This window comes from Perca flavescens, chromosome 11 (genome assembly GCF_004354835.1).
Source record: "Perca flavescens isolate YP-PL-M2 chromosome 11, PFLA_1.0, whole genome shotgun sequence".
Classification (NCBI taxonomy): Eukaryota; Metazoa; Chordata; class Actinopteri; order Perciformes; family Percidae; genus Perca; species Perca flavescens.
Window position 1 is genome coordinate 14,925,629 of NC_041341.1, and position 25,056 is coordinate 14,950,684.

Sequence of the window (25,056 nt, forward strand, 5' to 3'; positions counted from 1 at the left end):
ATGGAACCCCCTTTAAGCAAGAGGAATCCGGCGATAAGATTAGCGGATTTGGCAGCGACTCAACCCCTTCCTCATCAGAATATGACAGGCTTCCCGGGGCTAGGGGGGCATCACCCTCTCTCCCACCATGCCCACCTCCACCCTGGGGAGCTGGGCAACGACCCCGGAGTGGCACTCACTCCATTTGGACCAGAGCACATGGCACAGACAAATGCTCTCAAACTTAGCCCATCTCAGCACATTCAGAGCCATCACGAAGCCCAGACCGCGGCATCTTTCACTTCTGCTCAGACCACAGTTGGTTTCCCCGTGGCTCACCCCCACTCAGGCTACTCAAGCAGCAGGGACTTCATCCTCAGGAGAGAACTCTCAGCCTCTGCTATGCATGCACTTGGCGACCAGCATAGTTCCGCCTCCTCCCCTCATCACCATGGCATGTTCATCTCCCCAACAGGTGCTTATGGGCACGCGGAAAGTGGGGCCCATTCACTTTTTACTGGACTTCACGACCAGGCGTCCCCAGGTGCCCACCACCATGCCCTCAATGGGCAGATGCGCCTGGGTATACCGGGGGACATCTACGGCAGGCCAGAGCACTTCGGGCACAGGCCAGAGCACTATGGACCCTCTTCTCTCCACAGCTACAACTCCATGAACCTCAATGTGAACATCGCTTCTGCTCCTCACGGAGCGGCGGGGGCGTTTTTAAGATACATGCGGCAGCCCATAAAGCAAGAGCTAATCTGCAAATGGATTGACCAGGAGCAAAGTCAAAAAAAGCCCTGCTCTAAAACTTACAGCACCATGCACGAACTGGTCAACCACGTCACGGTGGAGCATGTCGGGGGACCGGAGCAGAGCTCCCACGTCTGTTTTTGGGAGGAATGTCCACGGGAAGGAAAGGCTTTCAAAGCGAAGTACAAACTGATAAATCACATCCGAGTTCATACGGGAGAAAAGCCCTTCCCGTGTCCTTTCCCGGGTTGTGGAAAAGTCTTCGCTCGATCGGAGAATTTAAAGATTCACAAGAGGACTCACACAGGTCAGTACTTCTAATTGTGTAATCTGAAAAAATAGCACTTGATCGTTAGAGATCGTTAGAATTTATGCAAGGGAGACCTTGTGTTGTTATTCACGGACAGTGCGACCGTGCGTAATTGCGCACACAAGCGAGCAAAAAAAAGTTGCATTCAGTGACGCATTGGCACAGTGAGTGTTTCATTTCCTTTCTTAAATATAAACGTTTGTACTCGCAGAGACGCCTGCAGTAGGCGTGAGAGGATTAGGGCATATGATTTGTAAAACGTGCTTACGTAGCCTACATACAGGAAAGCGCTGGAACACGCGCAAATGTAATTATCCTCAGGCGTAGGACGTTTACGCAAAAGCTATATATCGACGAGTGATGTACATGGTATACGATACCGTAACGTGCCATATTTATTTATTGGGGTTACTGTTAACCACCAGGAGTAGCTATAGGAGCACGTATATAACCTCTGCACTACCGTCTATCGAGAAAGAAAATCTATCCGGATATACTGCCCAACCAAAACAACTGCGTCGTGGTTAATTGTTGGTCCGAGTTGCACCGTGCTGAAAGTTCAAAGCAGTGAGTTTTAGCAGGCCAACTTTCCACAACGTTAAAATCTGACGTCATGACACAGACTGAGGTCCAAGTTACATCTTCTTATTGCTTATCATTTCCAAAACGCACACTGCCCTCCAAGCCACAATTTTACATATATATATATATATATATATATATATATATATATATATATATATGCACTATGCAGGCTATCATTAAAAATGTATGTTTCTCATTTAAGAGTGGCAGACACTACGGTATATAAACGGCACCTGGTGGTCTCCTGAGCCCCCCCTCTCCCCGCATACCACACATACATGTAACCTGAAGGCCTAAAGGCATGTTACACGTGTTAACACAGGGAAATGCTCTGAACAAGTGGGTGTGTAGTAGTGACTGTAGTATGTTTAGTGGATAAGCTCTAGTGAAGACGAAGCCCCAGTGGAGAAGTAAAGGCTGCTAGAATCTATGGGGAAATAATGTTCAGCTCTAGCCTTGTGATGTGTGTACAATGTAAACACCCTTCATGGAGACTTTTCCATGGCAGTTTTTGAAGGCATTCTTGCACATGACACTGACTGCATCTGTTTCTCATTTATCCCAGGAGAAAAACCTTTCAAGTGCGAGTTTGACGGCTGTGACAGAAAATTCGCCAACAGCAGCGACCGGAAGAAGCACTCTCACGTCCACACCAGCGACAAGCCTTACTACTGCAAAGTCCGTGGCTGTGACAAATCCTACACACACCCGAGCTCGCTGCGGAAGCACATGAAAGTGCACTGCAAGTCCCCGCCGCCCCCTTCCACCAACGTCAGCTACATTTCCTCCACAAATCCACTCGGAGACCCTCTTTCACCCAACTCCGAGCCGCACAGGAACCGCTCCGCGAACCTCTCCCCTCAGGTCACCAACCTAAACGAGTGGTACGTGTGCCAGGGGAGCGGAGGACCCAACCACCTCCACACCCCCTCCAGCGATGTGCCAACGTCAGATTCAGACGAGGACTCTTTCAGAAATTCAGACCCGAGGACAATGCTCTGACGCCCCGTTTACAACCACTGACTGTCCAACTTGTCATCTAGTCGACCCGTTAACGTGACTCTGTGTGTAGATCCATGCTGGCCCGTGCGCTTGGGATATTGATCAGTTATTTTCACTGTAGTATTATTAAACGACTGTGCTCAATGCAGATAATTCACTATTATTCGTGGATGCAGTGCCGGCTTAACTACCTGAGGAAGAATTTATCTGAAGGTGACCCCTGACCTTTCTTAAAATGCAGACCAAAACTGTCAAAATAAAACATTTGACACCGACATTAGAATTAAAATGAAATGTTAAAAAACCCTTGCTTCTTATTTGAAAGGACCAACCATTCTAAAGTGAGCTAATTTTTTAATAGAACTTTCTCCCCGCCCCCAAAGAAAAATAAATATTCAAGGTTTAATTAACATGGCTTAAGACTCAACTGGTGTGCTGAAATGACATATTTCATGTGACCTCCCATCACCCCATTGCAGTTTAATAACTCGCCTGCTATCAATCACTGTCATATTCCAGACATTTATGGAAAAAGAATGGTACTGCTTGTAACCCCACAAATGGCAACAAATGTGTATGGACCGAATCTAGAATATGAGGCTTTTTTTATTTCATGTGATTTCTTTAAGATGTGGTACAAACTTTGATAAACCATTAAGGAAAAAAAAAAAAAAAAGGAGGCAAACATGTGAGTGTCTTAAGGGTTCTCATTTACCTTTTCAGATTTATACAATACATGTGTTTGGATGAATTTTGTAATATTTAAGAACTATTTAAGACTATATTTTATGCAAAATACACAAGTGTTATGCTCGTTAAAGAGTAAAGTCCCTTAAGACCCTAAATGTCTACACTGACAGGCTTTGGCCCTGTAGGATTTGTATATATGTAATTGTACTGATGCTTGTGAATGTTGTGTAGTTTTAATTACAAAAAAAAAATTTTGTTTTGTACATTGTAATTTATTTACTGGTATCAATGTTGTACTGGAATTACAGGAACACCAAAGAATAATAATATCAGTTTTGGTGATGCATAGTACCCTGCTGATGTTTTTTTTTGTTTTTCTCTTTCTCAATTTCATGTTACTTTTCTGTTCACTTTTTTTTTTGTTCTGTAAAAGAAAAAACATTTACTTGAATAGGCTGTGTAATGTGAAAAGTCCCTTTCTCGCATGCCTTTTGTAGTGATCTGTCTTTCTCTTTGAGGTGCATGGTGCCGTTGGACATGATGGATAAAAAAAAGAGATGAATCAGCTATTGTGCAGATCTTTGATGTTCAAAATTAAATTTGCAATATAAGTTTCATGCTAAAAAATAATAATAAAAAAACAAGACATATACAGTAAATAATTAACAAGTGTGAAATGATTATGATGAATGAGTGAATTTGATTAATATGAGTTTTGGAAATTAGAGAATTACAGTGTATGAATGGACTGGTTACACATAAAGTCAGCTGGACTTTATGTAAAAATTTATTTTAGGAAGCTGTGCATTTATTGTCAAATAATTACCTTTTTACTGTGAAATGTAAATAAGAGTCAGTTAGACGTGTTCACTTTCTAACCAGACATTTCTATAAAATATTCACTGTTATCTCAGAAAAAGGCCCAATGGGCCAAGAAAGCTGGTATAAACTAATCACTGAGCTAATGGGAAAAACTTATAGCCCCCTGATGGCGCTACCTCTGAAAGGCGCGACAGCACAAAGCAGCCGAGGCATGAATCATTCATGGAGAAAATAAAAGATAAAAGAAATCTGACAATAAGCAAGGCCTGGTATAGAGTGTATAAAACAAGTTCCCCCTCTTATTTTCTCCATTAAAACGCACAATCTCACTTTCAAAGAGTTGCCTGTCCAGTCTATAGAATTAGACATTGACCAACGCGAGTCCTGCACCACTTCAAAGGCTGCAGCTTCTGAGAGGAAGGCTGGCCGCTTTGACAGTCTTCATGGTGCGTTAGGATTTCTATTGCAATTGGGCAGTGAGACGCTCACATTTGAATGTGTCTGGTTGAAAAACACTAACTGCCACTAAATGAACTATAATCAAAGCTCGGGATGCACCCTCTCCAGAAATGTTTGTCAGCACAAATGCACCGTTGGCAGGTAGATGACACACAAGCTGCAGACACCCTGGTTACATTTGCCTGCTAAGATTTGGATAAATCCAAAAGAAGCAAAATACAAATTGAAACCTTGTTAGAAAACACACAGACAGACAGACAGACACACACACACACACACACACACACACACACACACACACAAACACGCATTGGAAATTATTCTCAGCTTCCACGCTGCATCAATTAAGACACTTGACTCAGGTCAACCTGGAGGATGTTGGGATTGTAGTCATAAAATGAAAACACTTAATCAGCACTGGAGTGGGACCAATCTCAAATACTAAGCTCATTTTACAGCCCAATGGGGAAAAAAAACCTTCAGCAGCATTAGGAGGCTTTTTTTTCAAAGGCAACAACTGCAAGTTTGTTCAGTTGTATTAATGAGGCTTTATCAATTTTATAGCGGTCCTCTAAGCATTTCTAAAAACACTTTATCTGCTGCTTCATTCAAAGTATAAGCACTTGTGGGCCTCTTCTCGTTTTGTGCGTGGACTTTTATAGGGCTCAGGGCCCAAAGAGGAGCCTGCTCTTGTATGTCCTGTTTGGAAACAAGAGCTCAATGAATGTTACAAAATAAACACGATGAAAAATAACCAGAGACAGTTCCTTCGGCATTAAAAGGAGGGAGACTTAATAAAAGGAGTGAAGCAGTCACCCTTCAGTGAGAAACGCTTTGATGTAGAACTTATTATCTGAGAAATACTTTTTGGTTGTCCTAACGACGCTGCTGAATGGGAATGGCACTCCTTTGTCAGCGATTTGTTCTCCTTTAGTGGGATGCCCGTGGAAATCACTTACATGGGCCACCTTAACATACTGCCTGCAAATCAGTAACTGGCAGAGTCAGACATGCAGACGCCACTTTGGAAAGGACAAAGCAAAAAGTCGCAGTGAAAACGCCGCTGCTTCTCAATTGCGCCCTTTAAAGGGGTTGAATGATAATTTCTCAGACGAGCGTAGAACCAAAACAAATGCCGTCTTGTCAGACTTTACAAGCATTATCCATCTCCTGAATGCTGTTGCCACAATGCGCAAGAAAAAGGCTTGTGAAGTGATCATTTTGGTCACAAAAGTTAAGAGGCTCTGGTTAAAAAAAAAAAAAAAAGCACGTCATTTGATCCGAGCACCTGCGCCTGGGACGGCACTGTGACGGCGACAGGAAAGTATTCATTTTTCTTTTTTTGGGGGGGGGGTATTTTTATTTTATTTTCAACATTGGGTTTTAGGCTATTTCTCGAACAAGAAATATCATACAACCAGCAACACACACCCCCCCCACAGAAATCAAATATAGCAGAACAGCAGCACCTTGTGACAGCTTTGGTGGTTTTCGTTCAGTTCCTAAATATGACAAGTGAATAATAAGAATTGGGTGATAAACTTAAGTAAAAACCCCTAGAAATAAGAAATAGAGCGTGTGTGTGTGTGTGTAGAGAGAGAGAGAGAGAGAGAGAGAGAGTAGAGTGTGTTTGACATATTTGTCCCCATTTAGTAAAGTTAAAGTCCAATAAGATTAACACTGTATTGAATAATAAGCCCTGCCAATAACAGTCCCCTTCATTTTTATGTTGCCTAATGTGGATAATTAAGAAATTCCGGTCAGGTTTTTTATTGCAGCTTTTCACCTCTCCCTCTAAATACACTGTACAAATCCCCAAGACTGGACTGCTTTCATTTAGTGACACAATAATAGTCTGTGCACTGTTAAACTGCTGTGAAGTCAAGTAACGATCAGAAATGTTTTTTTCCTTCTTCTTCATAAATACATTTATTGTCCAATCAGTTCTATAAGATTGGACGTGTGTCTGTGCCACAGCAGTACACACCTGTTTGCCTGCCCAAGTCGAAACTTTCTCACAGTGTGAAGTCTCCGTTGTTCAGATTCTCTTCTTTCTAACAAACCCACATTTAACGGCCACATACAGTATTTGCTATCCAGGCATTTTGCCAACTTTTTTCCAAGCTCCCTACCTGGATACTGTCTTAAGTTTCATGATCAATTCAGAAAACATCGCAGACGGTCCAGCTGCCGTCGCACCTCTCCCCGGTTAACTCGAGACTCAACTTGGAGACTTCCCTCGGAGCTGACTTTTATTTTCTTCTAGAAGAAGCACGCGAGCAGTCTCTGCTTTTCTTCTGCTCTGCGAACACTAAGTAAAGGTTTTACAGCCCATGCACTCCATCTAGCCTGCAGGGGACAACTGGGCACCAAGTTCAGGAGCGACTCGATACTTCTGTAGCATATTTTTTGGGGAAGGACTCGTCCAGCCCTGATTCATGGACTGCGAGAGCTGCATGGGGAAAACTCGAAATTCTTTGTCCGGTTTTACACTCCGACTGTCGGCCGTCTGCAGTGGGAAGGTCGCTGCTCTCCAGAACAACTTCAGCAGCTGTGGTTTCAGCCATTAGCCCCGATGTCTTTCCCAAAGGATTGCGGGAGTTAAACATCTGACGCGCCAGGGGGGGTTACTCAACTGACCTGTACTTGGTTTTAGTTTCATAGGAACTTCATTAAATCAATTACCAAGTGAGCACATCAAGATTTTTGTATTTTTAACTTTATATGTTTAGCCTATATATATATATGCACACACACACTATATATATATATATATATATATATATATATATATATATATAGAGAGAGAGAGAGAGAGAGAGAGAGAGAGAGAGAGAGAGAGAGAGAGAAAGAGAGAGAGAGAGAGAGAGAGAGCAACCTATGTCTTAGTAACTTCTACAATTAAATACAACCATAACCTGCAGAGAACGCTGTGTGTTGTGAAGCAAATTGCTGTATTCTTGCTCTGACAGTGTTGTTTCTCACCTCCCGTCTCAAGCGAAGTGGCACTGAGCTATAGAATATCAGCAGTCACAACAGCTGAGCACTGTTCCTCTGTTTGTGAGACCTAATTTCAAAGTTCACAGTTTTTCCTTCAATTATTGTATTAAATTAAACAAAAAAAATAGAATGTTTCAAGTCAAAGCATAACTGGAATATGTTTCTTCAAAATATCTTCAAAAACATGTGCACTCATTGATCATGCTGGAATTCATTTGTGTTTTAAATGTAAAAGTAATGAAATGACATAAAAGGGTGAAAATTAAATTTAAGATAACAGAAAATACCTTACTGATCAGAAAGAAAATGAAAGACAAATTATTTGGAAAATTGCAATAGCAGGTGCCATAAGGCTGGCCTTTAAATGTCTACATTTGCAATAGCACTAAGAAATGCTGTGATTTTTGAAAACAAATATTTACTGAGCCAAATTGAATTATTTAAAGTATATTACTGACATAAAAATAATTATTTAATTGTAATATTTAAAGTAGAACCATTTCCTTCTCAAAAAAGAAAATGTCCCAGTGAGATGGCAAATCATTTCACCACACGTAGAGCCACAATGAAAATCTTTTTAACTAAATAGTTTTCGGATGGGGTTACTTTACTGATTTTCTTTGTTGTCACATGTAGCACGGCTACTTTACAGTCATGCACTGTTATTCAGAAGAGCATGATACATCACTCAGAAACTGACATAATATCTGGTGGCTCAGTAACATCTGTGGGGGTAGAGACTTGGTGCCGGTCCAAAGCCCCATCCCAGGACTGGGAGCCACTCCAAGGCAGTAGGTGAGGAGAGCAAGGTCGTCCACGGACAACCGCATGAGCCAGGCCCTGCTACCTGGCCCTTATATAGTCCACCGGCCAGAAAATAGACACTAAAGTGCAGATAAGCGTGAGCATGCTGCCCCAGTAGTCTCTTATTGAATGACAGGGCTTTCCTAAAAGCCTCTAAATGCAGGATGTAGGCTTCAGTGTGCTTGGAAACTGGGGCTGATGGGTGGAGGGAAATGCTGAACTATATCTATCAAAGAGAAGCAGATGGACTTTTTAGTGTAGGATATTTTGATTTGTGCCAAGGGATGATACTGCTTACGAGGTACTTTAGACTGAACTAAAAGAAACAGCTTCATCTCTGGCACATGAAGAACAGTCTGTATGACTAACTTGGTTTCACCTATTTTAAAGTAAGCATTTTGTATTGTTAAGGCTTTTATTTAGTACAGAGACAAATTAAAATGTGTATGATAGGAGCACTAAAACACTGCATTGCACTCCATAATATAGTATATATAATTTTCACATGTTGTTATTGACGACATGCTGACACTTATAAACTGACTTGGGACAAAAATACCAGATTGAGGCCTCTGGTGATTTCTTTATATGTAAGGGATTACTTTCACCACTACGAACCACACTAATCAAATTCAAATCCATGCATCCCCCTTCAATTCCAACCTAACATATCTCAAAAACCTATCTATGATTGATCAAAAATGATTTTAAAAGCACAGTGCCAGTCCACAATTTTAATCCACCCCCATTCCTTTGCTTTTTCTTTCTTACCATCACTTCTCCATTGTGGGCGAAGATCGGTATCAGTACCAGATTTGTGCAGAACTATCACTACTGCAACATCAGATGGCGGGCCCTGAATGCATCTGGTTTTATTGCAGAAAAGGTCAGCATTTAGAGTGAGGGAATCACAGCTGGGGAGAGGGGGCATCCTGGGAAAGGAGATAGAAGAAAAGGAAGAGGGTTATGTCCAGGTAAGGAGAAAGGGAACATGAGCAGACAAGAATCAGTCTTGGTAATAAAAAAAGAAAAGAAATGACAAACGGTCATCTGTGCCAACAGCAGATAAGGGTTTGACTCCTGCTCCGCCTATACGGACATCTTCACATAGTTGTGTTCATCATGGGCAAACTGGTGAAGTTGGTTACCAATCATCCTCAGCTTCTAGTCTCACTGTAGGAGCTCTAATCCAATGTGATAAGCCAATGCACAAGCAGTAAAGGATCCAGTGTGGAGGCACCACTGCCTCTTCAGCCATGCAGAGCCTGGACCTCCCTCTGACTTCATGGAGGTGCCAAACATCACAAGCCTCACACCCATTCTCTTTAACAGCCTTGGGTTTGGAAATGAAAGATATGGCTCTGGATGAGCAGAAGAAATTGTGGTGTCTGGATGTTTTCAACTGACCAGGGATAAGCCAGAAAGGATTTATGGCTGGATAGGCAATGAGATTGAGATATGAGGGTCTCCATCTGACCGATTGCTTCAAAGAGATGTAGGGTTGGTCCGCTGAGGCCCCAGATCAGGCTTAAGACATAAATGATTGAATACCAAGATGACCTATGGTATTAATGGTGTCCAGGAAACAGCTCTCCATCCACTTTCCCGTCCCTTGCCTTGCTTTGTATACTGCAGAAAAGATGTTTAGCCCTTACTGGTGTTCAAGAAATTCTTCCTTAAGAAACAGAAATGTGAAACATGTTGAATCAAAGACATCACAACCCTCCACCTCATCTACGGACTTGGGCAGCGCACTTATAAGGCTGAGCTCTTTTGCTTGCTCTGAAGATGCTGATGACAGCCATAATGTGTCTGGTTGTCCCGCAGGACACTTAGCTCTGGACTGTCCCAATCACAAGACTAATTGTATAATTAGGCCAGCTCCATTGGGGATGGGCACCTTTTGGCCCTTCCTAGACACTTGCCATGGTAAATGACAGTATATTTCACAAACTATCAAAGCTTATCCATCTTAGTGACACTAAACCTTGAGAGATGGCGATATTTTGTTAACATGACTGATAGTTTGCCCAAAATCTAAGAACATAAGATGCAACCCTCAAGGCGCATTTAACACATAATTATGCAGTGTTGATTAACTAATGTATTTAGTTTTAATATTATCATTATTTAATTATTAACTTTTTTGTTACATTTTATAGCAGACATGTGAACATAACTGCTGTCTAGATTGTGAGAAGACCAGCCAGCAGATTATGTATTCATCAGTTCAGAAGTGAATTGGTCCTGAGGAGAGATGCAACGGCCCCTCCCCTGCACAAACACGGAGAGTCCTTATTTCCCTACTACGGCCCCTGCTTGGATTTTCAGCATCACCATGCACATCATTATCGTTGTCAAAAGTTGTGCGCGGAGTATGAACTCTCAGTGATGGGGGCTGTGGCAGGCGGTGCCCGGGGGGAGCCAGAAGGAGGAAGGGGTGGGGTGGGGGAGGGGGGTGACGCGCAGGTGTCGGTGCTTCAATTCTGACCGGCCGTGGCGAGGTCAGGACACCTCTCCATCCAGGAGGGCCCCATAGGTGCCCTCATTACGCAGGCCCCTGTAGCATCGAGCGGCGTGCGCATGGAGAGGAGAGGTGCGACTTCTTACGCTCAAAGTCTACCTCTCCCACCTGGCCTCTGTCTGTCTGTCACAGCTCCTATAGAGAAGACTCCCAATATGAATTATAATAAGCATAATAACAACCTTGTGGTTGCAGGAACACCGAAAGGGTATAGGTAATGGCGCATTATTAGAGCCAGTTAGGCAAGCACCAATTTCATAACGCGGATGAGATGTCATATAAACAGAGCAGTAAACTGAGTCATCACTTAAAAAGTTAGTTATTCATGAGCTAATCCTCCTCTGAGCTGGTTTCTTTCGAACTGTAACGCTCCAATAATCGAACATTTGCAATCGTTGCCATACTGTATATCTAAATGACATGTAATAATAATAATCTCTTCGTCATATTTCATGATGCATGGACGGAAAGTATGTTAGACGAATGAAGTTTCACTAAACTTCCCCGCTGCACACTGTGACCGAGATTCAAAGGGCAAGTGGTGCTTCATTAACCGTATCCCCATTTACTTTAGATCCCCCCTGAGTCTCAGAGAGAGCGGATTAATGTCAATTACCTGTCATTTTGCAACACCTACAATATGTTATGTCGGCTTGGGCTTTATGGAACCATGTCGCCTTTTCCTCAGAAACGCTTTCTAATTACGAATTTGTGACAATTCCAATAAAAAAAAAAACAGACCGCAACTTTACATGCCAGTTGGAATTTCATTTCTTGTATTTTAAGGGTTTTAAAATGCTGTTGTTTTGTGAGCTTCAGTGGGAATTTTAAATCGAAATGTTTACCATAACTGTTATTTATCCCAGAAGTTGCACGGAACACTTTTGTATGTTTCTATGTGGGAGAGTGTTTGGGGCGGGGGGAGATTTAAAACTAAGGATTGGATGTTATCTGTCATTTTTATAACAGGCGCAGGCCTAATCTGCCTAAACCAGTTAAACAAACGACTAATTAGGCACACTGTAATTGAACAAAAAAAAAAAAAGAATATAATTGTTTCCTAAATCCCAATTAGCAGGCTGTTTGGATTACAACACGTTTTTAACTATTTAACAAGAGAATGAATACAGCTGGGATGATTTCTTATGTTTCCATAAAGTACAGTCTTCTCTGATACAAACTAATAACTGTCACCAGCTCAGCGGACGTGATTTCCCTTTAAAGACCTGAAAGAATGGAGTGCTATGCATGATGAACCGTGCTAAACAAAAAGCCAGAGTACTGCACAAAGAAAACACCATCCAGCTCGAGGACCAATGAGGGGTTTCTTTCACTTTTCAATCACTCCTAGTCGTGCCCGGGATTAAGAGAGGGCTCTTGACTCGCTCTCTTTCACACAAAACCAAGAGTGCTTGTCAGCAACTTGAGGGAAAAAAAGAAGAGAATAATACGTGAGTCCAGGGTTATCGTGTTTAATTGGATTAGATGGTGTCATGTGGAAGTCCGGAGCATGACAAACAAATGCTAGACGGCGAGACGGCTGGGATACATACATCCTTGTCCCGCTTGGATAATATTTAGGCCTATAATGGGGGGTGTTTAAAAATATATTTTGTTTGCGATGTTGTTTAGATAGAAAATTGCTGATAATTAGCCCCAAATCATTCATAGAAATAGTGCCTGTCTTGTTGTCCCTCCACAAAAAGAAAGTGCAACACGCTGAGGCTGGGAGCTGTGGCACTGGAGAGGTTGGTATTGTCGGGATTGTGTTGTTGGCTGTGTGCTGCGCTCATCTGTGCGTCAAGCAGCGGCAGCAATAACAAGGTGCGCGCAGCTGCCTGTGCAGGTGCGCGGCCTCCACCTGCTCAACTGCACGCAGAGAGAGAGATGGGGAGAGAGGGAGAGAGAGAGAGAGAGAGAGAGAAAGGGAGGGGGACGGTGCAGATCAAAAGCCTGGTTTTCGATTGTGCAGAGAAATGGGAAATTATCATCTATTCTATCAACCTTTAAATTCGCAAAAGACAGTTGACAATACTTCTGACGAGGCAAATATTTTGAAGAGGAACAGCATACGTTTCATATTTTGGTTATAAACTTTAAACTCTAAAGCCTGAAGTTGACACACCCTGTTATTAACCAGTAAGGCCTGCAACAAAAGTTCTGAATGCCCCAACAAATTAATGGTGTTTCGCATCATTTTGTCCACAAACATCTATGAAAATGAAAAAAATAAAAATAAAAAATGGGATGTTCGATACAGCCAAAGTGAAACGTTTATGGAAGATGCTCATATCGATACCGTAAAGGTAAACACGGCAGAACAAAGAGAGCAGAGCTGGATCAGACGTGCATCAGTGCGCACTCGTGTACCAGATATTTGCCTGAAAAGTTACAATGTTTCCCAGTCGAATATGTATATGTGCCGATATGAGAATTTGTTTCCAAGAATGTTTCATCACATTTCAATAGGAGAAAAGTATGTAACCCATCACTCATTTGGCACAGGCTTAACGTTGTACTGCCTAATTAGGTGCTCGAGGCAGGTGTGAGATCTGATCTCCGTTCATGTCTGTATGGCCACAGACCTCCGCAGACATGTTCATTTTATGAGGTGCTGTTACTTTGTTTTCTCCCTTAAACTGTCTGTGTCGGTCGCGTAAACTTTCTATTGGTCTGTCTTGTCTGGTGCGTTCCGGGCCAACAAAGAACAACAAAACAAACAAACAAGACTCAAGTGCAGGTAGGTGTGTAATCATTTTAATGATTGTATTTTAAATTAAAGTACGTTAATTGTGACATAAATGCGTGCGTTTAACGCAAAAATGGCCTTTAGACATACATCCATCCCCTTTAATGTAAGCTGTGGATCAGAAATAAATCATTCTGACATACACGCCAGGTTTTTGTTTGTACTCTTATCATTAACGTGCAGATATGCTGCTGTCACTCACGCGATATAAAGTGGGAAATAAGAAACTTGTTCTGCAGTGAAGTTTAAGTCAGACATTTAAGGGAACTTGAGAGAGTTGAGATATGACGACAGATGGAGTTTTGAGGTACAAAACGAAAAAGTTGCAGGGACTTTTTGTCGCTCTGTAACGAGTCTCATTTCCATGCCAGCCCCCCCCCTCCTCACTCCTGGCAACAGCAGACAAAGCGGGCGGGTTTTAGTGGTCTCCGCCGGGGCCGCGCAGCCTTTGATCTGAGCCCGTTAAGGAGAAGGGAGTCTGGGGGGAGTCAGGCCAGGAGGAGGGCTGAGGAGGAAGGTAAAGTCACCTAACAAAATTATATTTTTTTTTACCTACATTTAAAAAAGTAAATCAGACTAGAATTTAACTACTTTTTTTGTGGGACAATCATCTAATGTGCATACAGGAGACATCACCTCTGAGGGTAAGATGTTGCCAGCCTGAAGTCGGTTTCATTTCTGTTACATTGCTTTTCTTTACCAACTGCAGATGATACTAACCCGTCAGGTAAACAGTCCCCGGGCAGCCTGGACTTTAACACGGACCTCTATGAACTAAACTCCGCAAGAAGCATGAAGAAGCCTTGAAACATAGAGGCCCGCGTGGTAGCACAGAACTCGACGCCTCCCCGCCCATCACCTTTATGATAGACCTATTGCAGGTGGGCTGCAGCTACAGCACCATGATATTTATACCTGTCTGCTGTATTAATTATTGACTAAGTTTGACCTACAGTGGCAAATAAAGTCCCACCTATAGCCTGAAATCAATTGCAGTGAAAGTGTATTTTGTTTAGAAAATTAATAATATTTATCTTTGCATGAGGCCTATTGGGGGTGTGTGTGTGTAGTAGGCTACTGCATAAAAAAAAGATGTATGTCACAATATCAAGGTGATAAAAAAGAAAAAAAGAAATAAAAAAAAAAAAAAGAGTTGGGATTCTGCATCTGTGATCCCGATTCCTGCCAGCCGCCCCGTCCCCTCGGACTGCCTTGCTGATGGGGACACTCAGACAAAAGGTCTGCTCAAATGAAGTTAGTAATGGTCCACATGTGCCAGATCACTCAGGCAGCACTGTGGATTTCATATCATGCAAACGCACTGGGAAGGGAAAAAAGGAGGCTGGACAAGCGCCTGTCATCATTGGGGAAATAAAAGGTTCTGCGTTTTAAGAGAGGGACTGCTTTTTCTGCTGCTTTTGAGGAAAATATTGAACAAATATTCTTCGAACATGCGTTTGCATTCAGAATAAAGTAGCAGATAATGATGAATGAAAACCCTGAAAGCCTTGCATCATGTCATTGAAAATTACCAAAACAAGATCAATATAAGTAAAGGTTGTACGATTTTATTACCAGATTATGCTTTTCAAATAATCCGCCTTTTATTTTGTTGCTGTTATTTGATTATTTGTCTTAAAATTGCAAAAGGTGCAATCAGTTTCATGCAGATACATTATTTTAAATTCTACAAACCCAGAATGCTTCTCTCAAAAGAAAACAAACGAACTCATTTCTTTTCGAATTTAAATCCGTTTTATTATTATTTTTGAAAGCAATAATTGATTATAAAAAACAACATTTTGTCTTCTGCCTCAGGGCTGGGATATCCGGAAAATTATGAAGGGGCTGTAATAGTTCTGTCACAATTTAAATTAAATATTGAAACAGAGTTAATTAGCTTAAACTAAATGTTTTATGTTGATCAGCTCTGCACTCGTTACATCTCAAGACATCTTCACTTCTCAAACTGTGCTGCAGCTACAATAACGAGGCATTTTATTGCTTGGGAATAATCTTTTACTGCAATTACTTTGTCATATATTGTCATTAGAAGTCTATTAAAACATCAAGTCATTATTTGGGCATCCCCGGGCGGGGAATTAGAATAAAACCATCTTTGCCACACGGGTCCCATTTAGATTAATGGAAAAATATGTAAAACATTTGCGTTTTAATTTTCCTCTGACAGTGTTTTGCATACATGCATTTTCTCCGCCTGCGCTGTCCCTCATAATTTATGAAAGCAATCTCGACCAACACATTACCGGGCTATGAAATACTGCTCGCAGCCTAATTGATTCCCGTCACCATTTTGTGAGGTTATAATCGTGTTAATTGTAATTTACTCTCTCAGGGAATACCAGAGAGATGTATTTAAATAAAACTGCCGAGCGGACTGGGAAGATTATATCAGTTCCACACATAATAGAAATGTCATGTAGCATTACACAGCGGACGCAGACAGGGATGCATCTACAGAGATGTCACTGGAATCTTTTTCATTTTTCATTCCAAAACGTTATTGAACTCCAAAGTTGAAAAGATGCAAGAAAGCTGACCAACACGAGCTCTATAAAGACCAAAAGGACATCGTCGGTTTTGCCTTCAATCAGAAAGGGGGGAGGGCTGAGAAAGTGTGAGTGTTGGTGGAAATATCACATAAGAGCATGATTATTGGAGGAAACGACAAACAAATTATATCAACAACAAACTTAGCGGATGTTGTGTTTTGTTAGAATATAAACTGGCCAAATTGTTTCCTGATCATCCAAAGAAGAGTTGCCCTTTTTGCCCGCCTCTGCATGATGCCCTGCGCTGCTTCCTCTGCTTAGAGATCCTCCTTCCTGTCTGTGGGGACACCTGTTGGTGCAGAGCAGCTCGGAAAAGCCAAGTTGTCCCATCAGACTGGCCTCCTTCACCACTAAAGTCACATGGTGAGCCTCTGTTCAATTCGGAGTGCTGCACATGTGTCTAATGACTTTCTGCAGCCAATTATGCTGTTCTACTGGCTCAATAGGGACAGTCAAAGCTGTTTTATTCAACATATGAGAGGACAAAACTTACAAAATTTAAATTCCATCTTAAACCCGTAAATGTTCTAATTAATCTGAAGAAAACACCCGATTATACACAGATAACCTTCTTTCATTTTAACATTTATTGATGGAGACAATAATTAGCACCGCACTTTAAATCAAGCTGTCAAACAGCTCTTTATTTGTATATGTGTTTCAAGAATTTTGACTGCACTTCACATTCTGCAACTTTTTCTGCATTCATTTCAGATGGGATTAGAACACAGCTACAACAAATGACAAATGAATGAATCTTTAAAATATCAATGTTAAAGTGTTTCAAAGTTTGATCAAAATCATCTGCATAACCCGTGTTAATGACATAACCCCAAAATAAGATACAATAGGATTGAAGCAATCACTACAGGCTACTCACAGTCTACACATTCTGTAACTGACAAGGTCAAAGAACCATCTCTTTAACATATTATACCAAGTATGAAGTTGGAGACGCGGCTTGTCCGACATCGATTTTTAAAGACCGGCAGAGCTTCGCAAAATGGCTCTAACCAAATAATGTTTCTCTATTCATTTAAAGAAAGTCATACGTATTATTGGTTTTGTCCACCAACCTCAGGGTACAATGGTAGATTGGGTGAAAACAAACAAACAAGCTGCATGTGAATTCCCGACAGAAAAAGTGAGCCAGGGGTGAGGGAAATATGTGGCCAAATGCCAAAGAGACAGCTTACTGTTCGGGTCTTTGGCTGGGCACAGGAGTGGTTTCGATCTTTTTGTCTGGCCTGGCCTGGCAAAGACCACAGACCTGCCCCAGACACAATAGATCATACAGTACTAGAGCGAGAGAGCGAGAGAGAGAGAGGAAAGCAGAGGGAGAGAGAGAGATAGATGAGTGGATGAGGTGGGGTAGGGGAGGTATGGTGCCTTTCATTACCATGGTCACCAATGGCACTATTAACCATTCAACACCCCCGCAATTATCCTCCCATCCACAGTCAGAGAGACAAAGCCTCGGTCCTGGTCTGCTGGAGCAACATGGCCACTAATCTGTTTCACTCGAAGATCACACCCACTTCACTGTCTCTGGAAGTCAGACGTTCACAAGCGCTCCACAGAGCCCCATTGTACTTTTATTTCTGACAGCACGACAAACGACTTTACTGAACTTGTTTAGGAGTTCATTTTTATCAAAGAGAGGAAATGTTTTGTTTTTTTGAAGATGCTGATAAAAAACAAAGAAACTGTGAATCTAATCTAGAAACAATATAGCTGAACATCCAAGTTTAACTCTTTGTGTTAAATGAGAGATCAGGTAATGAAAACTGCCAATGCATGTGCATGTATTCAGTGTTTATTTTTTGTACAGGTCATGGTGTGTCTGACGCCACACGCCTTCTCCATCAAGACCACAGGCTCACAGCTGCCACAGGGCGAGCTGCATGTCTTTACTAAGGAGACCGACACAAAAAAAGCTAAATCGCGAGTTTACGCACTTCCATCTGTGTTTTTTTTAAGCGAGAAAGACTTTGATGTTTGTGAGTCAGGCCCTGGGCAGGGGGCTGAGGCCTGACTGGAAGACTGGGGCCTAATGAATAGATCCACAACAGTGGCTTGTTGTGTTTGTTTACCCTTTCGCCCAGCTGCCTGGACCGTGGAGATGGAAGAGCATTCATCATGACCTAGGAGAGATGGGAGGCATGGGCACACACACTGGAGAATGACATGATGGCGCACACACACTGCAGAGTGTGCCAAGAAAGTGGCCACACAGGGCAGTAGTCGTCAACACTCTGTTGAGAGGCAGATATCTGCTGCTGCTATTGTCAGAATCATCCTCAACGAAACTGGACCATCGCAGCAAAAGTAAATCATCACTGCAACTGCTACCACAAACAAAGTCCTTTAATCAACATCTTTCAACAATTATTAAAAACTTAAATTAAAAATACAATTTCCACCATCCACTTATATCAGGCAACATAGTTCATAAGGTTTTGAAGTGCTATTTTTGTCATGAAACCTGCAACAGTTCCAGTTTCCTTCTCTTGTCAGGGTTTAGTTGTGCGGTTCCTCCCGTTTCTTCCCACCGGTCGGGTTATTTCTCTGGCACCACGACTGAGAGCGTTATGATGTTCTGTGCCTGCTTCACCGAGGGCATGTCAATCATGCTGCCGCGGAAGATGAACGCACCCTGAACAGGTTTTTGCGAGAGCAGAAAGAGAAACATTAGACCAGACGTACATAGTGAAATACACTCCCTCAGATACAGATGCAGGAATGTGCATTACTTTACAAAAAAGCATAACATGCCACTTTATGAGAGCCATTACAATACATATTTTGTGTGTATGGGGATGCAGCATAAAGTGTTTTTCAACCTGTAATAATTAATACTAAACAAAGTCATTGATTACAGCAAATAGAAGAAAATGTAGCAAGCAGCTTAAGCAGACATACACAAGTGAAACATTAAAAAGTCACAAAAATGCAGTCAATAGCTGGAGGTGAGAATTATGAAAAACAAGCACCTGTCGTGTTACACATACAAAGGGACTGACACACACACACACACACACACACACACACACACACACACACACACACACACACACACACACACACACACACACACACACACACACACACACACACACACACACACACACACACACACACACACACACACACACACACACACACACACACACACACACACACACACACACGGGTAGGATATGAATCCCTCGGGCGATGCTTAGTAGGAGCAGCCCTGGCAGGGAGAGAGGTGTGGGCAGATTGTGTATTACCTCAGCAGATAGCCCACAGAGCTCAACACACAGGATCCAACCATGCACTAAATTAGGAACAATAATATTGTACACTTAATTGGTCCCAACCACCCCCCCACACACACACACACACACCCCATCTCCTAGTCTCTGAGAGTCACCCAGGGGTGTACAGTATTCTCTGGAACTACAGAGGTGTGTGAGAGGGTACACAAAAGGATCAGTCAGAGTCTCAGAGCAGAGAAAGACTGCAGTCATCTCAACACAGTCACAGATATCGTGACATGTTGGAGACATACATTTCAGAAAGTTTTGTATAAAAGTATTCCCCTGGCTTATCCCCTCTTAAGAAATTTTTTTTAAAGGATTTTTAAAAGTGTTTTGTGAAGTTAGAGTATCTTTTAAGTGATTTTGGAAAAAGGCATTTTGTCTGTTTAAGAACTAAAAGGGACATTTAAATGAGGTTGAAGCCTGAAGCAAATTACTGGAGTATTTAGTACAACCAGAACAAATGCTAACAAACTACAGAAACTTTAAGAGATTGCAATGTGCCTTTTGAATTATCTATTAATTTTGCATTTGCATACAACCATCTGTCAAGTCATACATATTGATATACAACTCCTCTTAAGTACACACTTTCAGGCTACACTCCTGAATTGTCTCAGCAATGAGCCATGGTTACCATATTTAGACCAAACACTTTTAACATGAAAGAATATTTTTACAGTAAAAACACGTGATTTTACTTTTGGCAGAGGATGTTAACGTTACCTTTCCCTCCTTTTGGTGTTGGTCAAAAGCAGCAATGAGCTCTTTGGCCCACTGGACCCTCTCTTGACTGGGGGAGAACTCTTCCTGCACAGCTTGGATCTGCCCTGGGTGGATAACCTGCTTACCTGCGCGCACACACACGCGCACACACACACACACACACACACACACACACACACACACACACACACACACACACACACACACACACACACACACACACACACACACACACACACACACACACACACACACACACACACACACACACACACACACACACACACACACACACACACACACACACACTATTTGTTGGCAGAGAGCTGTCAATAACACAGTTTGTGCCAATTATCCTCCCTGATTATAACAAAAAATATATTTTATTAATGGAAACCGTTAAGCAAACCGCTAGAAACATAAGAAGTCTGAATATTGGGAGGGACTGGAGCTGGCACCGTTCCTGTGAGAAAGGAACCACAACGCAGAGAGGCAATGAGACAGGAGAAACATGAAATACACAAGACTAAATGTGTTTATGTGTCAGTATGGCACTTAGGTAAGTCAGAGGACGAGCACAGGACCGCTGTGCATCATAAAGGACATCAAGTGTCTCCCTTCTGCTTGCAGCCCTGCTGTCAAACAGAAACTTTGCCAAACACTTAATTAGACTTTGTTATGTGACGTCAAGAACAGAATACTGATGACGATAGAACGACCTGACAGAGCCTAAGTAGACATACAGTCAAGTGAATCATTACAAATTGCCCAGAAAATCACATAAAATAAGACAATACATGTAGACCAAGTATTATATGTATAACCATGTTCAAAATAATGTTTTCATGCATCCTTACTAAAAATATTCTGTAAGTAAATCTGAAGAAGACATTTTATATTGCTTCTGTGCAATTTCTATAAATGTTCATCGTCAGTGGTTGCATACCTTTCAGAAATGACATCTATCCAACTGAAACACAAGCCTAACAAGGAGTTAAGGCTCTGTCTGACACAATCCCCCACCCTCCTGCTCCCACTCCTTCTCAGTTAAATGTGGGCTAACGCCACAGACATAATCCCGTGTACATTTGCAGATCAAACTTGTAGTGATAAGTTAAGGTTATGAAATGTCTGGTGAGAACGACAGCTCAGCGGCAGCCAGCAGGAACTGGACACTTTAGGGCTTAGCTCTGTCGCCGACAACAAATCCTTCAAGGTGGCCGAGCGGGCGGGCTGCACGAGCGAAACATTATGCCCAGAAGAGAGGAAGAGAGATGAGAAGGGGAGAGGAGGAGAGGACAGGAGAGGAAAGGGGAGGAGAGAACCCACTCCCTTCATCCAGCTTCACTCACCCCAGTTAATCTCAGAAAAACACACACAGCACATACACAATCAACACACTGTAGTTAAAGGCTTGAACAATTACCATTGACAAGATAATTCATTGACTTGCGACTTCTGATTACACAACATTTATATGTGCATACTACAAAAAAATGACATTTGGCACTTGTTAGTGTGTCACTGCGAATTCATGAATGTTTGTGTGAAGCAGAGAGACTATAACTGCACATTTTCTGTTGGAGTCTCTGGACTAACCAGGGCCACGCTGGAGATGTGTACGTGTGTGTGTGTGTGTGTGTGTGTGTGTGTTGCATTCTATGCCGATTGAGGCAAGACTAGTCTGTACACCCTCTGCCACCTGTTTTACTTCTGGGCTAAAGACAGGAGCATGTTTCCACACTGAAATTGGCACGCTTAAATATACTCAAAGAGGGTGTGTGTGTGTGTGTGTGTGTGTGTGTGTGTGTGTGTGTGTGTGTGTGTGTGTCTATACACGTACACAACAACAGGAGAATGACGGAGTGAAGAAACAGACAGGGTGACTCAGGTGCCCTCAGTTACAACCCATTGGTTCTCCTAAAAGGCATCATTTGTGCCCTCCAGCCAATCCAAGCCTGCCATGTGGTGCTGGCATCTCATTGGAGGATTGCTATTTAGCAAAGTGCTCTCAGGCGAATGATGGGCAGGGTCCCGCGGATGGAAGTGAAATGCAGTCCCTGAAAGCAGAGTATTTTGTGCAACCGTTTTCTATTTCTGGGAGGCAAACACCTTTTGAAGGACCATTGAGCAACACAAAGTTTACTGCACATAAAACAAGGTGCTTATAAAGAAAAGATACCGCACAATTGAATCCCCAAAATTAATGACTTTCTTTCCCAACAGATTTGATACTTGTCAAGGTTTTGCAGAATTTTTCCTTGCCTGTCTTGTGCACCAATAAGAAGCACCGGGCGTTTGTGTTTCACCAGTATGTTCTGTGCTCAGTGCTAATGGGTTCTATATGCGGCTTAGGTACTGCCAAGGTCAATTACAGCACAGGTAGAGGCTCTTGGCCGCACCGTATTATTGCTTAAGCACACTCGGGCCAGTAATAGCTACTAACTAAGATTATAGAGAGTGCCCATGGCTTGTAAGCCACTAATCCAGTGCTTTGAATGGTTCTGTTCCATATCAAATCTGACCATTTATTTCATTAACCGGCTGCTTCCATCATTAGCTTTTATACCTTTTATCTCCTATAAACAACACCTCCAGCTTTCTTTTATGGATTACTCTTTGCTAAAAAAAAAGTAATTTTGATTCAAACAAAAACAAACAGATTATATGGTTGTAATAAATGCATACAGTTGAGGAAAACTAAAACATAATACATAACATTGCAGCAGTGTGTAAATACTTCATTGCAGAACTGGAAAAAGAGAAATGTTAAATCGTTCAGTGAAACAGTATAAATCCTCTAAACAGATAGAAATCTGCTGAATAATTCTGATACGCACACGCACACGCACACGCACACACACACACACACACACACACACACACACACACACACACACACACAGAGAGAATAAAGGTGGCAAATGAGGTCATCTGGAAAATAAGTCACTGTATAAGACAGCAAGAAGCTCTCCTACAAGATGATTTGATGATGTGAAGTGCAGGTAACGTGCCTCTAGGCCAGTGCAACATGGAGAGTGTGCTCTGGGATTTATACAGAGCCAAAAAAGTGTCAAGTCCTTTTTTCATCCATTTCTTTCCAGTGTTAAAGCTGGCTTATTGCTGACGTTGTTCTGTTTCATTCACTGATCTCGCATTCGATGAAAAATGATCCAAACATTACAACGTAATAAATTAAACATTATATTATGAGATTTGTTACTTCTTTTTTTCCCCTCACACTTTATGTTGACCCAGACCACAGTGGGAAATGCATTTTGAAATGAGCAGTCTTCAAGGGATGAAAATACCAGAATAAATATATTTGCTGCAGCAAAGGAAGAATGACTGGAATATCCACTTTGGAACAGCCTGTCCTGCCTTCTGTGGTCTCTTACATGCACTCTGCGGGACACACACACACACACACACACACACACACACACACACACACACACACACACACACACACACACACACACACACACACACACACACACACACACACACACACACACACACACACACACACACACACACACACACACACACACACACACACACACACACACACACACACACACACACACACACACACACACACACACACACACACACATTCTGAAAGCGTTGCCTGGCTACAGACACACAGAGCGTTGTTAAAATAGATGCTACCGCTACTTTTACTCCCTTTTAATCATACTTGCACACACGCACAGGAGCAGGTACGCACCAAAGTGCACTGACAAAAAACAATTCATGGTGGGCATAACAGAAATGTCAGAAAAGCATTTAAGGATGGCAGTGTTGTTCACTATTCACTTCAGCAGCAACTGAAGTGCTACAAAAAAAAAAAGCAGCCAGTTTAGACACAATGGTCATTTTGAGTGATACCTTCATTACAATGAACAATAAAAGTATGTCGATGTCTAATGAAAAGCCAGATGTCTGCACCCGTTTAAACCACATTTTATAACAATTATCAACCAACTCATAAATCCTATTTTCACTTGGACTGTAGGAAGAGCAAGACTGAGTAACAGAAGAATAGAAGGAGTGAAAAATTAAATGTTGAATTGCCTGAATGCAGCTTGCAACAGGAAGTTGAGGGAAGACTGTTATTGTGCCATATGGATGAGGGAAGAATGTATGGGAAACACATAAAGCATAAAGTCAAAACGATGTGATGAAACTGCAGAAATTAGAGGTATTGGGGGTAGACAGACATGTTGAGCTTGAAATGACGTTAGTTAAATGGGGCATGGGCAGATTTGAGACCCAGATAGGTCAGGAACTTTACCTGTAAAGCCCATGAGAGCTCCCTCTCTGGCCTGTCGCCTCATCCCCTCCACATCTTTGTAGTCAATGTAGACCAGGTCGATAGCCTGAAGACCAAACGCTTTGGTGGTCACAACCACCTTCTGCCTTGCATAAAGGAGCTCCCTGGCATCTTTAGTCCGTGTGGCACCTTGAGAACAAAATATAGGTGTACATTCACATCATGTAGGTCAAAAAATGGGGATTGACCTCTGAGACATGCTTTTACAGACAGGCATATTTTACAATACAATGTTCTCTGCCACAAATCCAGAAAGAAATAATGGGATAACAGCACATTTGTGGACAAGAAATAGTGAAAAGGTTAAGCAGAAGGTGTAATAGCTACCTATGCTGGCACAGAAGTCATCAGAGCCAAACACTACGCCGTCATGGTGTAGACCGGCGCTGGGAGCAAGTCGACGGATTTCCTCACAAACCACCTGGAGAGAATATAT

At 42.1% G+C, this 25,056-nt stretch overlaps 2 protein-coding genes across 2 annotated transcripts in view; one reads left to right on the plus strand and one right to left on the minus strand.

The window, feature by feature from the left end:
- Nucleotides 1-2,632, plus strand: zic5 (zic family member 5 (odd-paired homolog, Drosophila)). The gene is made up of 2 exons (XM_028591735.1): nt 1-1,042; nt 2,196-2,632. The coding sequence occupies exons 1-2, from the start codon at nt 1-3 to the stop codon at nt 2,630-2,632; spliced, it is 1,479 nt and encodes a 492-aa protein (XP_028447536.1).
- A 15,970-nt stretch (nt 2,633-18,602) lies between these two features.
- The window catches only part of clybl (citrate lyase beta like), a 66,129-nt gene continuing 59,675 nt past the window's right edge, over nt 18,603-25,056 (minus strand). Inside the window, exons 5-8 of the mRNA XM_028592232.1 lie at nt 24,948-25,041; nt 24,582-24,749; nt 20,282-20,406; nt 18,603-18,909 (exon numbers count right to left, since the gene is read on the minus strand). Coding sequence (XP_028448033.1) covers nt 18,814-18,909; nt 20,282-20,406; nt 24,582-24,749; nt 24,948-25,041 — 483 coding nt within the window. The 3' untranslated portion in view covers nt 18,603-18,813. The remainder of the gene's footprint in view (nt 18,910-20,281; nt 20,407-24,581; nt 24,750-24,947; nt 25,042-25,056) is intronic.

Bases quoted from the DNA above. Each gene is read 5' to 3' on its own strand.
- zic5 (XM_028591735.1), top strand. From the start codon at position 1: ATGGAACCCCCTTTAAGCAAGAGGAATCCGGCGATAAGATTAGCGGAT. The intron at 1,043-2,195 runs GTCAGTACTTCT...CATTTATCCCAG, and splicing joins TCACAAGAGGACTCACACAG to GAGAAAAACCTTTCAAGTGC.